Raw genomic sequence first — 18657 nt, 5'->3', positions numbered from 1 at the left:
AGCGGTACCAACCTGTTTGCGGGTTGATCAGAATACTGCCAGGTGGTATGCCTGCCGCTTCCAAGGGAAGCAAAAAGAAGCTAGTGCTAGTAGGTGCCACTTGCCCATTTATGCCACCATCAAAGGAAAGAGAGTTACTAGTGCTGACAGTTGGATAGACGGCAGGCGTGCCATGAGAAGGCTGGCTTAGAGCTGGCACTGGAAGAGGCTGCTGGGTGTGAGAAAGAGAACCCGTGGATGACCCTACACTACTAGAAGACTCTGAACCTAGGAAAGGAGTAACGAGAAATTGTTTTTACCTAGAGACAGAAACATCATGCTCACTTTATATACATGTATGTATATGCTTCACAAATGCTTACCCTTAAAGCTTAGCGTAAGTACATTAGCAAACAGTGCCTTTCCAATGATGTCCCCCTTTATCTCCCCTGGAATGCCATTACAAGATTCTTTCTGTAAACCAAGGGTCAATTCAGCACTGCTTTGCACTGAGAAGCGATCATCTCTAGATCTGATTTCTGGACAGATAATATATCCCTGTATACATGCACATGTGCTACAGTGCAGGTCTTCCACAATACACATAACCAGTTGCTCACATATTCCCAAATGATGCACGCATCCGTGTGGATGTACCCAAGGGTCTGGATACACCAGAGCTCTGCACACGCAGCCTCAAAGGATTGATTGCATGTGTGCAGACCATGGGGTACCGCAGACGCAGGTAGCCAAACGTCCCTTAAGATGCACGAGCTAAATTTATGTGCTTTATAGATACAGCCTGCATGCAAGCAATGGCCATTTTTTTGTGCCTACTAGATGTCAGATCTGTCTCACCTGCTGGACAAATTGCAGAATACTAAAAACCCCCAACACACCCCTTTTTTGTTGTTGTTGTTGCTCCTCCCTTATCACCCCAATTTTCAGGCTCAAATCAAGAATGGAGCTGAAAAAAAGTTAAGGTAATATGGTAGTTTTAAAAATAGCCCAAAGCAACGATTCAAAGTTTGAAAGGAATATAAAAGAGCTTATTGAAAGCAATTATTTCACAGATATTAATGGCTATAACCATTGCAAGGCAGTGGAGAACCAGACCCTGAGCTTTCTGAAAGCCAACGCATGCAGCCAGAAGCAATAATCCCGAAGTCCAATACAGAGTGTTCTACAGAACTGCACTGTCTCTAAGTAAACCATTTAACATACTTTTTAGTACGTCTTTGCTATGATATTAGCAGGACTTGGAAACAGAATATCGTTGTTTACAATTAAGAACTCTTTATTAGCAGCCTCTATACAATCTAGAAGAGAAAGCAAGACTCAAACAGGGCTGTGATTAAATTTATCTGCTATTTTAAGTCACATTACTGTCCTTCACAACGAATTTTAATTGCAACCATTTTGTTAGTATGAAAAATTAGTAGAGCTCAAAGCATTTGCTGATGCTGATCGTTAGCCTTTGTTCTACTGCTGGATGAAGTGAAACACAAAGCTATTAATTGTAAATGGGCCAAAAACAGCATATCCCAGCACTGTTAAACAAGCCTTGCTTGACCACAGTTACTTTGATTCGATTTGTTTACAAATATATCCTCTTCTAGATTATGTAGAGAAATTTGGCTAATGCCATCATAATTAAAGCCAATTACACCCTTTATCAAAACAACAGAAACAATCCCAACACATGCTAAATCACCACCACCTGTAGCTGCAGTGAAGCATCAAGACAGGCATTCTGAACTTGGAGTGTTAACTCTCTGAATGCCAAAATAAAGTTTCCAGCAACATTTTAAGAACTCATTTATGTTCTTGCAATTTAGAAAAAGAATTTCTAAGAACATACATGATGGCACAGTTTCAAAACATCGGTAGAAGTACTCTTGGAATACATTTTTATACAAGTACACAGTAGACAAACAATTTTTACTGCATTAAGATACAAAAGCGTGGCCATGTACTACTACCTATGAGGTAGTGGGGGTTTCAGGGAAAAGCAAAAACTTTAACAGTGTCTACTTTCAAACAAGTTTTATAAATAATAGCAAAGCCAAGCACAATACAGACAAGACATTCTGCTTTTTTGAAGTTCTACTTCAAATTCTGAAGTAGCACATCTGTAACCCACCTATCCACTTCAAGCCTCAAAATTCTCCACAACCAAGATCACTTATTGTATCAAATTACTTTAGCATTCAGAATACAAATATTCAGTAAATTTCATTTCTGATCCACAGAATTGTATCCATATTTTCTGAGATTGTTTTGACTTTAGTTACACATTAGCACACCTTTGAAACACAAACTCTTATAAAATAGTGTTTTTACCCCAACGTTTCTGAATCTTACAATTAAACAGTACATTTAGTTCTGTTTTGATTTTTTTAGCAGTCTAAAAATTAAGTAAACTTTTTAGACATATGCACTTAAATTCTGACAATGGCACTCAAATTTATCACAAATGTAACTAACATTGGCTTTAATGCTGTTTTTTCCTAGCTAGTAGGATAGCAGCACAATTTCTTAAGACTGCACAAAGCAGCTTTGCCCCACTGAAACCGGAGCTGAACTCCAAATATGTTTTTATTTTGTATAAAGTACTTATGTTGATAAGTACTTTCAAATCCATTGTATCAGATGAAATGCATTTAGCTTAAAGCCATCTGCAATGCATTTTTAAATTCTACTTCCAAAGTCAAAAGTCTTTGTTTAATTTGTAACCTGAATTCTAGTTCTCCGAGGCAGTTTTGCGCTATAGGCCTAGGTCTGTAGTCATTCTATGTATGCAGCACCCACTGTGTCCAGAGGGAGTTGTATGCATGGAGCACCTACAAGACTGAGGCCTCTACTTATGCACACATCTGCAATATTCATCACGTCTCAAACCATCAGGTACTTCACTGCTACGGAACTATGTAGTTGTACAGATTTTGTAATACCTGTCTTAGACAGCCTGCCTGTGCTTTTGCTGCTTCCAGAGCTATCTCCTCTTGTCAGAACTGATATCCCACTGAAGCTGCTGGCTTTCGTTACAGCTGGCTTCAGATTGCGGATGGAACTATCAGAGTCGGTGCTGCTCCAGGGACGGGGTTCACAATACTTCAGCTCATTCTCAGTACTGCTCTGATGGCTGTTGGCTGATCTCCCTGATGTTTCCTTATTGATTCTGTAAGTTATAAACTAAACTTTTAGCACAAGCATCAATTGCAAAATAAGGGAAAAGAAAAAAAAAGAAGAAAAAGGTGAAATGCATGCAGAATACTTTGGGATTATTTTTTTTAAAGAATGCATCAAATACCTAAATATCTGTCGTCTTTGTTGTGTACTATTAGTTTCTTCCTCCTGGATTCTGTTGACATTTTAATAAGATAGCTTAATATTTATTAAGAAAATAGAAAAACAAAACAGAATTGAACTGCAAATTCTCTTACCTTTTATCAGTGAAATAATTCTCTTGGGAACACAGGGACTGAGTGGCAAAAAAAGTGTAGAAATTACATTAATGGCATCTGGAACCCCTGCTACGGTACAGTAACAAAACAAGGTGCAATTTAAAGCCTTTTATATTATGTATGGACTTTTATAGGCCTTTCCTCCCTTATGCAACTTCCAGTTGACGTGTGACTGCACAAGTCTGCTAACTAGATCTTGGTGCCCTTTCTTCTTCTTGAAAGCCTGAATTAGTACTAATGGCTACTGCAATAACTTTACCAAACTCATTAGGTACAAACACAGATACAGTAAAAAGGAAAGAATATATGATCAAAAAGGCTATTAACAACTTAATTATGTTGTCCTTAACTACTTCTAAGATTCGGTAAAAAAACTTTCTAAGGGTACAACATATGGTAAACGAGTATGCAAAGTGTCATTTTAAAACTAGAAGTCCATCCTTTTGTGACTAGGGCGAACAAAAAAACATTTCTGGAACATATTTGAATACAGCAAATTAGCCTCACAGAGCTCATTACACTTTCTTCAGAATAAGAATCTGGTTTTGGATGTATGAAAGCTACAGAAAACGTCAGAAAAAGTGGATTATTAGAAGTAACTTTCTTCAAGACAGTATTTTAGTCAGTCTTATTTAAAATACATATTACTTGGAAAAAATGCAAAGCTGAACTATAGTTTACAAAGTGGCATTGTATGACGGTCTCGAACAGATTAATCTATTTTTATGGCTTGCACATCATCAACACCACAAACCTATTAACTAAACTACAGGTGCAGAATTTTCATCCTACTTGATAACTCCAGCCAAGAGACTGGACTTCCAGCTTTCTGACTCGGTTTTCACATGTGGGAATTCAAATCATTTTACTGTGGTTAGTCATAAGATGCATTTGAATTAGACACAAGTGAGAATAAGTTATTTAAAATAAATAAGCAAACAAAAATTATTGCTCTGAGTTACATCGCATTACCAGAACTAAGCTTAAATTTCTGTAAGGGGCAAGCTTTTGCATTGAAGTAGATAATGCTAAATAATTCACCAAAATCATTCTTGGAGGTTGCCTGGGCTTCGTGCAGTAATGGTTAAAGAAAGATTTTTTAGTGACTTCGATATCATTTAAAACTCACTCAAGCCACATTAATGATTCTTATCTGCTCAGCCCTCTTCAGATACAGAAAGTTTCCAGGAAAGAAGCATCTCTTAAAAACCAGAAGCACACACATATATATGAGGTATTCGTACATTAAGATTTTCTTTGATACATACATCTTGAGCAAATATTCTCTCTCTAGCTCTCTGGTATTCTTCTTCACGTTCTTCTATTGATTTACTTCTTCTGTCATCTTTTAATCGTATTCTCATCTAAATTAAGTGATAAAGTGTCAACTTCTACATGAAAATAGCACAATCAAATATAACAAAGCGAAGGGAAAAAATAACCAATATGGATTTACCTGGTTGTCATCTTTGTCTAAACTAGAGTTATCTCTTTTAAGGATGTACCGCTTCTGAAAATCATCACCCTTCTCATCCTTTATATGCTCACAAAACTTTTGGTCAGGTCTATGAAAAGTTGTTAGAAAGAAAAGATTTATGGGCTTGTAAACATACACTACACACAGTGGAACCAACTGAAATGCATTCAATATATTTAATAGTCTAACAGAAGTGACAGATTTTGGTCGTCCAAACAATGAAAAAGTACCAAAAATATACACTGTTGTGTATGCCTAACAACTCCTGTTCCTGAAACGTAACAAACCTGCTTTTAAATTTCCTCCACCTTCAAAAGTTTTGCTTCAGTTTCCAATTAAGGTGGCAAGCAACCATGCTCTTGGGGAACAAGACGTGTTCTTGAATCCAGACTGGTGCCATGCAATGGATATTGGGCATGCATGGAAGTCAAGATAGGTTTTTTTTCCTGCTACAGCTGCAATACCTCAGTTCATTTCGAGGGAAAACAGAAGGAGATATAGAGAGGCGAAAGCACTGAAACTTAGAAGATTCTAAAACAAAATTAAGCAGAAATAAGCAAGAGAAGAATGATACAAAAATGCAGGAAAGAAAGAGCTTCACAAGACCATAGTGAGAGGATGAAGCAACAGATAATATATGTTCTTTCATTACTTCATCTACATTGTGAAAGAAAATGAGGTATTTTGCAAACTCGTCATCAATTTTTGATAAGAAATACCGAAATACCTAGACAACAAAACTACGACTATTGTAAGAGATGATCTCAGACAATCAGGAAGAATTTGCCTATTAAAATACAAAACTTAAGTATACTCTTCTGTTTACTCTTCGTTACTCAGGGCATTTATATAACATCGGGAGATCTTTTTCTGTAAAACAGCCAAGCCTAACTATTAGATACTGGATGCCCAAACATAATTAGCAGGCATTTCAGAGAACCTTTAGACTGTCTTACCTCTTTCTTTTAAAGGTCCCTGAATTTACTGCCCTGCAATCACCAACTTCCCACTCCACTGAGACGTGCCAGTACGCACTGGGTTGTTGATGTCAGTAACATCACTGATCGGCGCTGGAGCCGGGAATCTGCCTATGAGGAAAAGGTAAGTTTGGTTTTATTCAACATGGAGCAGATCTCCAAGGTTTTCTTTCTAAATTCTTATTTTATATCCAAAGCGATTTAAAATAAGAATACTGAAAACATTAAGACTCTTAATGTCTGCAGGTTAGATGAAATGCCTGCTAATTAGTAACTACACCTACAGGGGGCTTCCAGAGGCGATAGGCTATTTTAATACAGTTTAGAAAAAAATGAATTCATCTTTTAACAGTTCTTAATCCACATTTGAATGTGTGAATCTTCAGCCTAGCGATGATGGTAGATGCTAAGGCAACAGATTTGAAATGCATGGCTTTATAATTATATTCCAATAGCGAATTTATAGCCAAAGCAAAAACACATACATGAATACATAAATTATTTAACATATATTTAAGCTCTACATGTTTTTCTAAAAACTTCGAGGATGAAACTATCTACTTAATTGAAATTTCAGTATGGTATATTATTTTAGTTCTGCTGACTCTAAAATGAGGGTGGATAATTAGATTTTGTTCCTCCAAAACTATGGATAGTCTATAGAGGCTGGGATTAGACTGCAGGAGCTGTGAACTCCTATTTCCATGCTCACATCACAGTACTTAAAATGTCATGCAAAGCCAAAACCAGGAACTAGGTAAAACACAAAGCTTTATCATACCAACACATTAGTCCATCTTTCTGAGAAAGAATGGGAGACAGAACAAGTGGAGAAGACAGAATAGCTAGGTCCTTAGAAAGAAAGTGTCAACTACATGAGTTTTGGAGATGCTGTGACCCCCATGCTAGTATTTTTAAATACAGATTTTTCTAACAGTTTCTCCAAGAACTCCCCAGCTGTCACAGCAAACTAGCACGCCATGAGCAGTTAACCTGGCTGACACTTGCACTGTCAGAGATGACTGAGATGTCCATCTTCCTTGCTACATATACTTTGTAAGGCTTTTGACTTGTAGGCAACATTATTCCAACAACAGATTTCAATGCCTGAATTTTCCCAGTAGATTTTTATAGTACAAATGCCAAGTCTACATTGGGGAACAGACTTGTTCACCCTGTCAGAAAGTGACCCTGTTCTAAGGGCTGTTCTGCTTTCCAAAAGAAAAAAAGAATGTGTTTGAAGCTGGTGTAAATCTTTAAACAGACAAATGGTTGATATAAATTCATATTTTATGGAAACACAGTTCACAAAGCGTCTCTGCAAGAAAAGCAACAAAACTTTAATCTACAGATAGCATACTTTTTCCTCCCTGAATGTTTAAACATGAAGCACATCACATTATCTGGAGCATAAACAGTGAAGATCTCAGAAACATCTCTCCTTGCTGCATGCTTCCCAATGAATAAACTTCTACTGCTAGAGATGCAGCATCACTGCACATCCCAAGTGTTTAATCTGTGTACCAAGCAGTTTTTTTTCCAAGACATTTACACTTACATTCTTGTATTGCTAGTTTTATTTACTATGACTGACTTCCCACTCTGGTCCACGTTGTGCTCTAATCCAAAATAAGCAGCTACCCTGTGCAACAGCATTCTATGGTAAGATGTCATTGGGGGAAACTTTTTTCTTGGAACTCTGGAAGAGAGGAATAGTAGCTTTATTAAACAAACAGGAACGCTCTTCAATTTTTTTTTCCTATAAGAGTACAGTACTTACTCATTATTACCAATGAAATCTAAAATTTCCTGTTCTAATTTCAGCAGCATCATTCTGTCCCTGAAAATAAAAACACAGCAGCTCACATATGAGACACTCCAATAACTGCAGCTGTATTCACCTTAAGAATACACAGATAACATCTGTGATCAAGTGATGATTGAAGATTCTAAATAAGACCACCGAGTCTCAAATGCAGGATTTTTAGGAGAAACTATTCATTTTTCACTAAGCTGTATTTTATTGAACCCACCTACTGAAACAAGCTGTTCTCATCTCAGAAATCAGTACAAAGACTCTCCAAGTAATCTCTGCTCAGTGGGCTCAATAGAAAGCACAGTCATTGAGAAGACTCAGGAAGAAGGGAAAGAGTGACTGGGTTGGTTCTCGTTAGGTAGCAAGATTTGCAGAGGTCTGAACTGACCCTTGGATTGTGAATCACATCACAGGATCATCGAGATACACCGTGAGTAAAGCTCTGATAATGGAAGGAATTACTACAACATACTTACAAGCAAGTGGTTAAAAACTGGCATAAATTGTAATGTGTTGAGATGTTGAAATAATATGAAAAAGCTTAAACTCAAGCTGACTGAAAGGAACATTAGCTGAAACACCGTAAAATAGTATCTTAAAAACACTTATGCCAATTTCAATAAATTAACATGTAATGAAATTTACTGTCCCACAGCTGATAATTTGCATGCATCAGATAACTAAGCTTCCCAGACATTGCATGAGTAAAGGCCTATAGTAGGTCTTCATCTGCGATTCCTATTTTCACTCTGAAGATTTATGACTTCCAATATGGCCAAAGTAAGAGTCTAGCACAGGTCTGTGCTTCCTAATTTTACTCTATAGGACTAAAAGCTGTTGGACACTTATGATAGCTTCTTCATTTTTTTTTTTTTCAATAAAGTGGAATCCCAATACATTATCACATGGGAAATACTAACTATAATATGAACGAGTAACAAATAGCAGTGGAATATTTTTTTGCGATAGCAGCACAACTACAGCAAGTTTATTTCTTGCCTCGTATGTACAGCCACAGACCTAGTATTAAACCCTGTTTAGGAAAAGAACAAACAAGACAGACAGTGCGCTCCAAACCTCAAAGCAACCAAATCATGTCAACTCTTGCTAAATGATAGACTTGGATAAGGTCAGATTTGGTTTCTGATGTGCAGATTGAAGATGTATATACCTATGGTTTATATAGTACAGCTTAAAAGAAACTCCTTTGTCTAGAAATTCATTAAAAGGCGGATAAAAGTAAAAGGTAGTTTGGCATGTAACAAGTAGATGCTAAACGAGTAAAAGTTTTAGAACTGAATACAGAAGAGACTCTAAAATTCTATCTGAACTCCTTGTTTATTTATTAAACACAAATACCATTTAAAATAGTTCAGTGTCCTGAACCTGCATTCATATAACACACAAATTACAGCGGACTGGTGTTTCAGATAGCCTCCATAACAAAAACTCATCCTAAATAAATGTCTAACACTACATGTCAGTGAAGAGGAGGGATAAAAAAAACAAACAAAAAAGAACAGAACAAAAAATGGTGTTATACCTCAGGCAACAAGAAGACAGAAGAACAAAGTTAAGTTTACTGATGCTTACCTGGGATTGTTTTTTAATGTATTTACTAAAAATTCATGAAGATCTATACCAGTGGAATCTGTGTATTCTTGGCTGGAATCTAAGGGTAGGGGGAAGAGAGCAAAATTACACTTTGCAAAAAATATTTTTTTCCAATTATTGCTCAACATATTATTTATGGATCAATACTAACTAATAGGCATGTTATTCTGAATTGAACACTTTTGTTTTCCAGAGAAAAGGCTCAAATAAAAAACAAAACAGAAAACCCAGTATGACCTCCTCAATTCTCCAATTCAAGTGTAATACAGAAGGCAAAAGCTTCAGTAACACTGTCAATCTATTAACAAACTGCTAAACATTTTGAAGCAGCATATCACCTTGAGTCACATCATGTCCATCAACCCTTCAGGTTTTCTCCAAAACACTACACTGTTGCATGCATTTCTGTGGACCACTAGCTGATGTACAGAATGTACTGGATGCAGCCCAAAGAAATACTGTAAGTTGGTATCTAACAGTTTATCCATCACTATTGTTCTGTACTATTAAAAGCACTTGTTCTATTGGTCTGGCTATCACAACATAATGTTTGAGAACTTTCAGAGAAGTCTCACAAACGTCTGATTTGTTCAAAGTATTTCCAGGTTACATTGTGTCACTGCAGAAATACGTCTAACACCAAATCTTTCCTTACACCAGCACCTTCCAGAGTTCTGTATCCCAGAATTAAAAGCTAGAGATGTTTTAATAACCTTTGGAACTAGATTTCTTCCAAGAACTACTCAAGTGCCAACCTCTTAAGTTATGCACAGCTCAAACTTATGCCTTGCTGTTCCAGGTCTTTTTGTGGTTAGTATGGAGCACAGTCCTTGCAAATTAGCTTTTATTAGCAATGACCGAGGGGACTACTGCACAAAGAAGGCAAGATTCAGTGGATGCAGAATCTATGCTGTGTTTTCTTTTTCTTTTTTTTTTTTTTTATTAGAAGCAACAGTGCCAGGAGAGTTCAGTCTCTTGGCGTAGTGGGAAACAGGGTGACTAAAGTGTTTGATTTTTCACAAATGAGATTGAAATCTTTCCTGGAGAGACTCCAAGTCCATCTGAGGACAGGGAACCTCTAGTTCCCTAAAGAAGAACGACAGTGAGTTCCTTGAGCTCTGTAGAGCTCAATACACTAGCAATCCTCCCTGGCACTGTCAAGAGAACAGAAATGAAACCAAGCAAGTCTGAGCATTTATCTTTTGGGATTACTTTTGATTCCAAGGAGGAAGAAGAAAAAGAGGTATGACTGGTAAAAAAAAATTTGAATAATTATTTACCTTCATTTTCTTAATTTGCCAAGTGAACAATAATTCAGTAATAATTACTGGAAGATTGATGCTTAAATTCCATCATAATATATTTTGGCATGTCTTAAATTGGAGAGTAATTAACCTCCATGGGTTATGCTGAGTGTATTTACAACAGCTTAGATATTGTCACTCACTCTCAACTGTTCACCATTACTTAGCTTTTTTTTTTTTTTTTTTTTTAATTTCAGAAGGTGGGAATGTACTTTAAAGGTTAGGCAAGTTAGCTCTGATACAACACACTAGGTATTAGGTAACATGGACATCAGGTAACATGGACAGAGACAGTCTTCTGTCATTAATTTTGGGAGTTCTATTCCAGATTCTTTCTATACCCAGGACATAACCTACTACCTGATTAACACAGGGATTAGGCCATTTGATGGCACTCAAGTATTTACTGGTATGCAGACAAACAACTAATTTCACCAACAGGTATACTATAAAGACGGAGAAGATTTGAGCTTGTCACATCTTGGCAGGTGCTAACTATAAAAATGTTGTCTCTTATTTAAATTTAAACTAACAAAAGCCAGAGGAAAGGGGGCCTGACTTTTCACCAAGTGACAACTCCATCCGTACATGCCATATTTTCATCTCTATCCACATTATACAGATACTACTCTCTGGATATTACTGCCTCTATACTATTTTCATATAGGGAAAGTAATTCAGCTTTGCAAATCATCTTCCACATGCAAGTCTGGACTATCATGTATTCAAGTACACAAGATACAGTGAAATATTAATCATTAACATGCACAAAAATCCACTGCAGCTCATATACACAAAAATAATTTTTTAGTCTTAAGAAAACAATATATTTTTACATTAAAATAATTCTAACGCTTTTCCCAAAGGTCACCTGAGGTCACTAATAGATTTTCTAGAAAGCGTGATCTTAAAAATACAAATTAAAAGCATAATGACAGATAGCAAACCTCTTGATAACATTTTTCTGGGCAATTTATCACTGGACTTTTCCTTTTCCGTTTCATCTTTTGCAGGCTTTTCTTCTTTTTCAAAACAATGTGACAACTGGATTTGAATTTTCTCCTGTCAAAAGTAAAAGTCAGTCATCATGGAAATTACTTCAAATGATACATATCTGCAGGACAATTGTTCTGTACTATATCACCTGCAAAAATGAAGAACTAACAAGGAAAATAACTGTCCTCATATTCTTTCTGATCACAGATATACTTCATGCAAACAAAATGAAATTATTTAGTGAATCAACAACTACGGAGAAGACATAGAAAGTAATATACATATCGTTGAATTTACACACACTTCCAGGCCCAGACTGCCTTTTCAAAATGAATTTAAACTACCTTGAGACAAGCATGAAAGCATTCCAGTTTTTCAGGCGCACAAATTTTATACATCCACTTTTTTTTTTTTTTTTTTAAGGTAACACACCATCCACAGTGCTTGTTTTCGTCCAATACTCATCGTTTCTGACTATAACAACTGGCTTCAAGTTTTGATTTGGTTTATACCAAGAAAAAAAATTAAAACAAATGTTGCAATTTCTGAGACTGACCAGCATTACCATACTTGCAAAAAAAGAAAAAGACAAAACTTGCAGACCTTACTGTCATCAAGGCTTAGATTCTTATTTTTCGTATATTTTGACAATTTTTGTCAAAAATCGTGCAATCGTCTCAAAAAATTCATCTTTGTGTGCAATCATCTCAAAAATTCACTTTTCTACACAAGTCAGTGAAGTATCATGAACCCTGTTTCCAAACATGTCAAAAAAAGCCTCTTTTAAATTAAAGTGACAAAATGGTTCCCTAATTAGTAGGCAAGAGTCATTTTGTTCTTCATGCCTCTTCGTCTTTAACAAGACTGTTAAAACAAAGGACTATCATATTTCAGACAGCAAAACCAGAGGGAGTAGAGAGAAATGGAGAAAAATTCTGTGTCCGAGTGATGCTAAGAGGAAAGATAGCAAAGTCCTGTGGTAGCACTCCCCCACTCCCTGTATCTGGAAGTCCCTCAGACATTAGTTCTGTTCCCCTAGAAGCCAACTCAAGACACTGTCATCACCCCTATCCACAAACATCTGGCTCCTCCCAGCCCAAGCCACAGACCTGCCCCACATCCAAGTTCCCCTACCACTCCTGACTCCTGCACCACATCCTTTCCCACCCAAGTCCTCACTCTTCCTTCAAGCCCATTCTTACCCACAGAGGCACCTGCTGTAAGCTTCTCCTGATGTCTTACACCACAGACTTGATCTGACAATTAAAGCCAAGGCTGAAGACTGCTTCACCTGCAAACGCATCTCTGCATAACCTGCAGTAACATTCCTCCCTGCCCTACCTAGCATAAACTGCTCGCCACCTTGGTTTCTTCCGAGCTGAGCCGTAGGAGCCCTGCACTAAGGAGGCTATGGTTAAAAAACAGTTTGAATATATGTTTGTGGAGTTACAACTGTTTCAAATAAATAAAAAAAAAAAAGAGCTTAGCTGAAAAAACTGCCAGCTCTCCCTTTCATTATGAAATGTTCCCCCCCTTGAATGTTCTAATTAAACTTATCAATCCATCAGCACCCTGCAAAACAGCACTACAAGTGTGAAGGCTTCTCAGCTTCTACGAGGTTATCTATATCCAAGGCTGATAAAAACCATTATCTTTCACAACTAATGAACTCGTTAGCATACTTCTTTACTGGTCTTGAGAATTCACTTGGCTAAAAACATTAAAGATTCCAAAAAAAACCAACCTTTGCATTCCTCACCTCATACATATAAACACAATTCATATAAGCAAATTATTTTTCACTATAAAGTGCATTACATGCTGACTGTTCACGTAGTAGCTACATAATTACTATTTGAAAAAGAATAAAAGAAGTACAGTGCATGTGCTATTAAGAAATTAATTCTGAGTCTCATCCACCAATGTTACATGCTTTTCTCCATTTTTCAATGTTCTATAAAACTATTAGTAAATTAAGGAATTTTTCATAGTCTGATTCTGACTTTCCTTTATTAGAAGACTGACTGGCTACATGAAACCTACCCAGAGTACAAAAAAAGCATGCGGCACTAGTTTAGTCAAAGGGCTTCAGCAAGTAATCATTTTCATACTTCTTTCTCCACCAAGTGCTAAAAAAGGAAGAGCCATCTGAGCAGCCAATTCTGCTAGCATCAATTCGACTTCAAAGTGTGATACAGAACTGTGTACCAAAGGGCACTTTCTTGTGATTTCATGCTATTAAAAATGTAGCATCTAATTAAACATGACCTACTTCATGGGAAAGCTGCTGAAAAATATTTTAGCTTCTATTCCTTAAAATTCTTTTAATCCCACCCTGGTGATAGCTGGTCTCTGCTAGCATACTAATTTAACAGACACTTTATGGTAACACAAATCACCTTCCTATCTGAATTCCTCATTGCAGCAGCATGAATTGTCACCAAATTTTGGAATTAAAAAAAAAAGTAGCCAAACAGTAAGCAGAAACCTCCAAACCAAAATCATCAACATCTGAAAAATTCCTCCAGCTTAATACACTTGAAAAAAAAAAAAGAAAAAGTATATAAACATTGGGAAGCATTACTTAAGGATTAATCAAAGGTCTTATGTCCTGGGTTGCTTTACCAACAATCTGAATTTACACAAGTCAATATAAACTCACTAACATTGCAGACCCTGTTTTTTTGTTGTTGTTTTTTTTTCTTTCCCTTTGAGCTGTTTTATTTCGTCAAAGAAGTTCAATCTTTCAAAGACTGATTTACTTGTTAATAACAGTAACAGCTCGTTCACAAGAAACCAGCCCTTTCTTAATAAGAGCTGAAATTAATCATGCTTTGGCTAATGTTTGTACCTTGTATCAGAGCACACAGAAGCGGAACACTTCCAGCACCTAAATTTAGACATAGGATGGCAAAAGAATAAAGAGCTAGTGTGTTTTCAAAAATAAAAGCTCAAATAAATCAGTTATGGTTTTCTTCAAGCAATAAATTGACAAGCTTACACTTCAATAGCACCTTTTACTTAAAGGGCTGCCAGTGCTTTTCAACAACTAAGGCACAACACTTGTGAGCTTTTCAGTTCCTCAGTAACGAAGAGCATCTTCTCCCACGTTGCAATTGCTCCAGAAAATACAAACAAGTATTTCAGAAAATACATTGATCTTCCAGAGGTGATTTGTCTGGTCCATCACCTCCTCCAGTGCAGCCTTCTGAGGAGAGGCAGGCAGCAGAGGCTTGCAGAACTACTGCTACACCTGCATATGCCGAGGAGCTTTACACCTTGCAAAGAGCTGAGGCACAGCCGGGTGGGAGGGGTGACTGAACAGTCACAGGGAAGACCACAGAGTTACCCCAACACTCACACCAGTTCCTGCTTTCTGAAGATCAAAAATTAGAATTCTTTAAGGATTATCAGCAACTTTATCCTGAATTTTATCCTTCCTGACTCTTAAAATCCATTTTAAGTATAAACAGAAAAAGGGAAGCCGTGTTTCAGTTGCAGTCTCACTGCCACAACGGAGCAGTGACTTTTCCAGCAAGGGGAGGCACTCGCACACTTTATTCCAACGCTGCCAGGAAGGGCTGTGCCATACAGCCCCTCACCTCCCACACATACATAGCACGCTTCCAGCACAGGGCTTGAGGCAGCCACCTGCAGATTGCTGCTTCCTGAAGAACCCTTCCACACTGTTCCCAAAAACCCTTGGAAAAGGAAGCAAGCAGTTGAAGAAATTGTCTGTATTGTTATAGAAGGTCACGCAAAACCTGCGGCCACTAAGATGTGCACTGCAGCATCAGAAGTTGCAACAATTTCCCACTTCTGTCTGACTCTCCTCTTAACATGCATTTCTCTCTATTCAACCCAGAAGAACTCAATTTGTTCTCTCCATCATTTGCATAGTTACTGGGATCCCTAAACCACTTTTCTAGATTACTGTTTCTAAAGAAAATTTGCAGCCTGATCTAGTTTTCTTTCTTAATATATATTCTCATTTATGACATTCATTCTGTGCAAACAGATTATTCCACAATTCAATTCCTTCTGCAGAACTGGCCTTTACATCTCTTCCGCTGCTGCACTAATTGCTTTCAAGAAGCACTCAGCACTATGTGCAGCTAAGGAGAGACTCCCCCAGGACACTGCAACAAATGCCACCTGCAGAGAACGCTTATAATAAGGCTCTGATATTAAACCATTAAATACAAGGTGTCATGTAGTGCTGGAGTTCTAAAAATCCTCCTGACTTGCATTTAAAATATGCTGTGGATGAATAGTTCATCAAATTAGGATTCTCTCCTCTTATACTCGGATAAAGTGCTTGATGCGGCAAAGCCCTACCGCTTCAAGCCTGAACTAGATCTCTTAGTTTAGGTAATCTTATGGGAAACATTGCAACAGGAATATAAATCATGGTAAATGGCATTAATTTTTCTGTTGGCTTTTAAATTCCTACTCCACATGCTGCATCAGGCTTAGATTTTCATTAAATCAGCAGGCCCAGTTCCAAAATTTCTCCAACTAACTCTTCAAGTATCAGTAAGTATATTAATGAAGGACTGAGAAAAAAACAACACTATTTTCAGTTTTCCCAAGACCAAAACCTAGATACTTGACAGTTCATTCTTCACAAATTTTAACTCGTTTGAGTTCTCAACCTCCTTTCCTCCCCAAAACTGAGCTAGAAGTCCCACAGCAATAAACCCTCACTTGTTGCTATTCTACTAGTTCCTTCTGCTTGTTAAGGAAAGTGAGACTTCTCACAAGAAGACCATTTAGAAGCTTTTCAAATAACAGTAAAATATTTCAACATGCTTCACAGGAAAGCCACTAAGAATCATTTCACTTTTGTTAGGAGTGAAAACAAGAGCAACATGAAAATCATTTCAGTGTCTCTCATCCATAGCCCAAACTAAAGCTAGTAACAGTATTTCACTCTGAAGATACAGACTTCTATAAAAGCAAAATCAGAAAAGTTAGATTTAAAATTCTCTGAAGCTTTTTACATATTTTGTCCGTTATTTAGGAATTTCTTTGAGTAAGTTAAAATATCTTAACAGATTAGTCTCCAGGCATACCTCAGGCATGCGTTAACCAGCAATTATGAATAACATGCAGAAATTCAATCAAAACACCAGAACTTACGACCATTTACATCTTTAGATATGAAAAGTTGTTAAATTATGCCGCATATTAACACAACATTTGTCTTAATGATGGCACACTGCATGAAGCAGTTTGCAACCGCGAAGTGCACTGTAACACCAGAAAGCTGAAACGACTAACCAAGCTCCCCTTTTTCTGTTCCCCAGATATCAACCATTATAGTTCAGAAAACCACAGCAGCAGACTCTTTGCCAGATACTACCACCTCTGTTAAAACTGTATCAAAAATAGTAATCATCATCATATGGCATCTGCATATTTAAAGAGTACCCAAAAGATCTTCTTTTGAACAGTAAGTTTTTTTAGATTGTTTCAGAAACTTCAGTAATGTGACTTTTACCTGGAAGTCCTGTGATATTTCAGCTGTAGGTGGTGGTGGATATTCTTCACATACAGCAAGGCTCCGAACTAACTTTAACTTTGTGTTTGACTAAAGGAAAGTATGTAAAATTAAAAACTATGGCTTATAAATATTATATAAATATACCATAAGCCGTTATTTTTCCATTCATGTTATGTAAAACAAATTGGCCGAGAACTGCATTTTTAATGTTTTCAAAAGAATAAATTATTTCCTTTAGGAAAAAAATACCCAAGCAATTGCAGCTTTTGAAGGCACTGTCAGCACAATAGAGCACATCTAATGGAAAGTAAATAAAATCGTTGGGAAAGTGCTTCTCTCCATAACAATAAAAAGCCACCAAAAATATAAAGGCAAACCACAAAAGCAGACAACTAGGCAAGACAAAAATCCAACAGAATAAAACAAAGCTTCATTGCCAAAAAAATAAAGGATGAAACTAAAGGCACTTTTCACAAAGTAACAAGGTTTCATCAAGCATGAAGGGCTTCCTTAGCATGCCAGCACACAAGGCTACTGTACCTTCGACCTTTTGGCTGTCTGTCCAAAAGACTGCACTGGCCGCTGGATGATGGGCACAACAGAAAAGGTTTATATTACACTTAGCACTTCAACTTTAGCAATGCAAAAGACTGCTTAAAAGAGAAAGTTATAACAGTTATTACTGACATGGTGGTCAAGTCTGTGAAAGGAACAGCAGGTGCTTTTGGCTGAAGGATTATATGCTCTCTTTTTCATTGTGCTTGTCCTTGAAATCTCTCTCATTTATCAGCAATAGATATTACAGAAATTTAACAGGAAGTAAGCATTGTTCTTGGTCAGTAAGATCCAGGCTGTTTACTCTGTCTGCTCCTATGTTTTAAATTATCGTGTCCTAATTTCCTCAGTAACATGAATGTTTTTTTTTTTTGTGTTTTTTTTTAATTTTTATTTATTTTTATTTCTTCCCATTTCCTGAAACCTACCCAGAAAAATGATGATATGGGAGAAGAAGGAAAAAAACATAACATATTGCCTCTACAAGGAAATCAATACTAATAAGTAAAATATATTTTAATATATATTTGATTCATATTAAAATATAAAAGATGATTAGGAGCTATAAAAAACAACTTGAGAAAAAGCTGCTGGTCAAAACTTTCTTTAGCTCAGTAACTTACTGTGCACAGATATATCTTTATCTACCCAGAACCCTTTTCCCATTAGTAGTTTCTTTAAAAAAAAATCACAAATTTGCTGCAGCATGCATGATTGAAATGTATATTTGATCAAAGAAGAGTTTGTCAGGTTTTTAACTCCATGGTTAAAATGCATCCCCTTGATACTTGGAGGAACTTAAGAGTGGCACAAGATAATGAAAGTACTGGTTTCACTACAGAACTAAAACTGATGGATACACAAGCCTTTAACAGAATTGATTTTAGTGAGCACAGGCCTAATACATGTAAGTGAAAGCTAACATTGGAAATACAGTTTCAAGTGTTGTTTAATGGACAACATCCC

At 36.8% G+C, this 18657-nt stretch overlaps 1 protein-coding gene across 11 annotated transcripts in view; it reads right to left on the bottom strand.

Moving 5' to 3' along the window:
• The window catches only part of R3HDM1 (R3H domain containing 1), an 81000-nt gene that overhangs the window by 25070 nt on the left and 37273 nt on the right, over positions 1-18657 (bottom strand). For 7 of the 11 annotated variants that reach the window (XM_035556026.2, XM_035556024.2, XM_035556029.2 and 4 more), the window contains 9 exons: positions 11582-11696; positions 9310-9388; positions 7681-7740; positions 7459-7599; positions 4903-5011; positions 4715-4810; positions 3426-3463; positions 3293-3343; positions 2934-3160 (listed from right to left, as the gene is read on the bottom strand). In XM_035556026.2, coding sequence (XP_035411919.1) covers positions 2934-3160; positions 3293-3343; positions 3426-3463; positions 4715-4810; positions 4903-5011; positions 7459-7599; positions 7681-7740; positions 9310-9388; positions 11582-11696 — 916 coding nt within the window. The remainder of the gene's footprint in view (positions 1-2933; positions 3161-3292; positions 3344-3425; positions 3464-4714; positions 4811-4902; positions 5012-7458; positions 7600-7680; positions 7741-9309; positions 9389-11581; positions 11697-18657) is intronic. The other 4 variants (XM_035556030.2, XM_035556031.2, XM_035556037.2 and 1 more) reach the window with 1 other exon arrangement.

The sequence above is a fragment of the Cygnus atratus genome, chromosome 6 (assembly GCF_013377495.2).
Source record: "Cygnus atratus isolate AKBS03 ecotype Queensland, Australia chromosome 6, CAtr_DNAZoo_HiC_assembly, whole genome shotgun sequence".
NCBI lineage: Eukaryota > Metazoa > Chordata > Aves > Anseriformes > Anatidae > Cygnus > Cygnus atratus.
The sequence above is the reverse complement of the archived record's forward strand: the minus strand, read 5'-3'. Positions and strand labels throughout refer to the sequence as shown.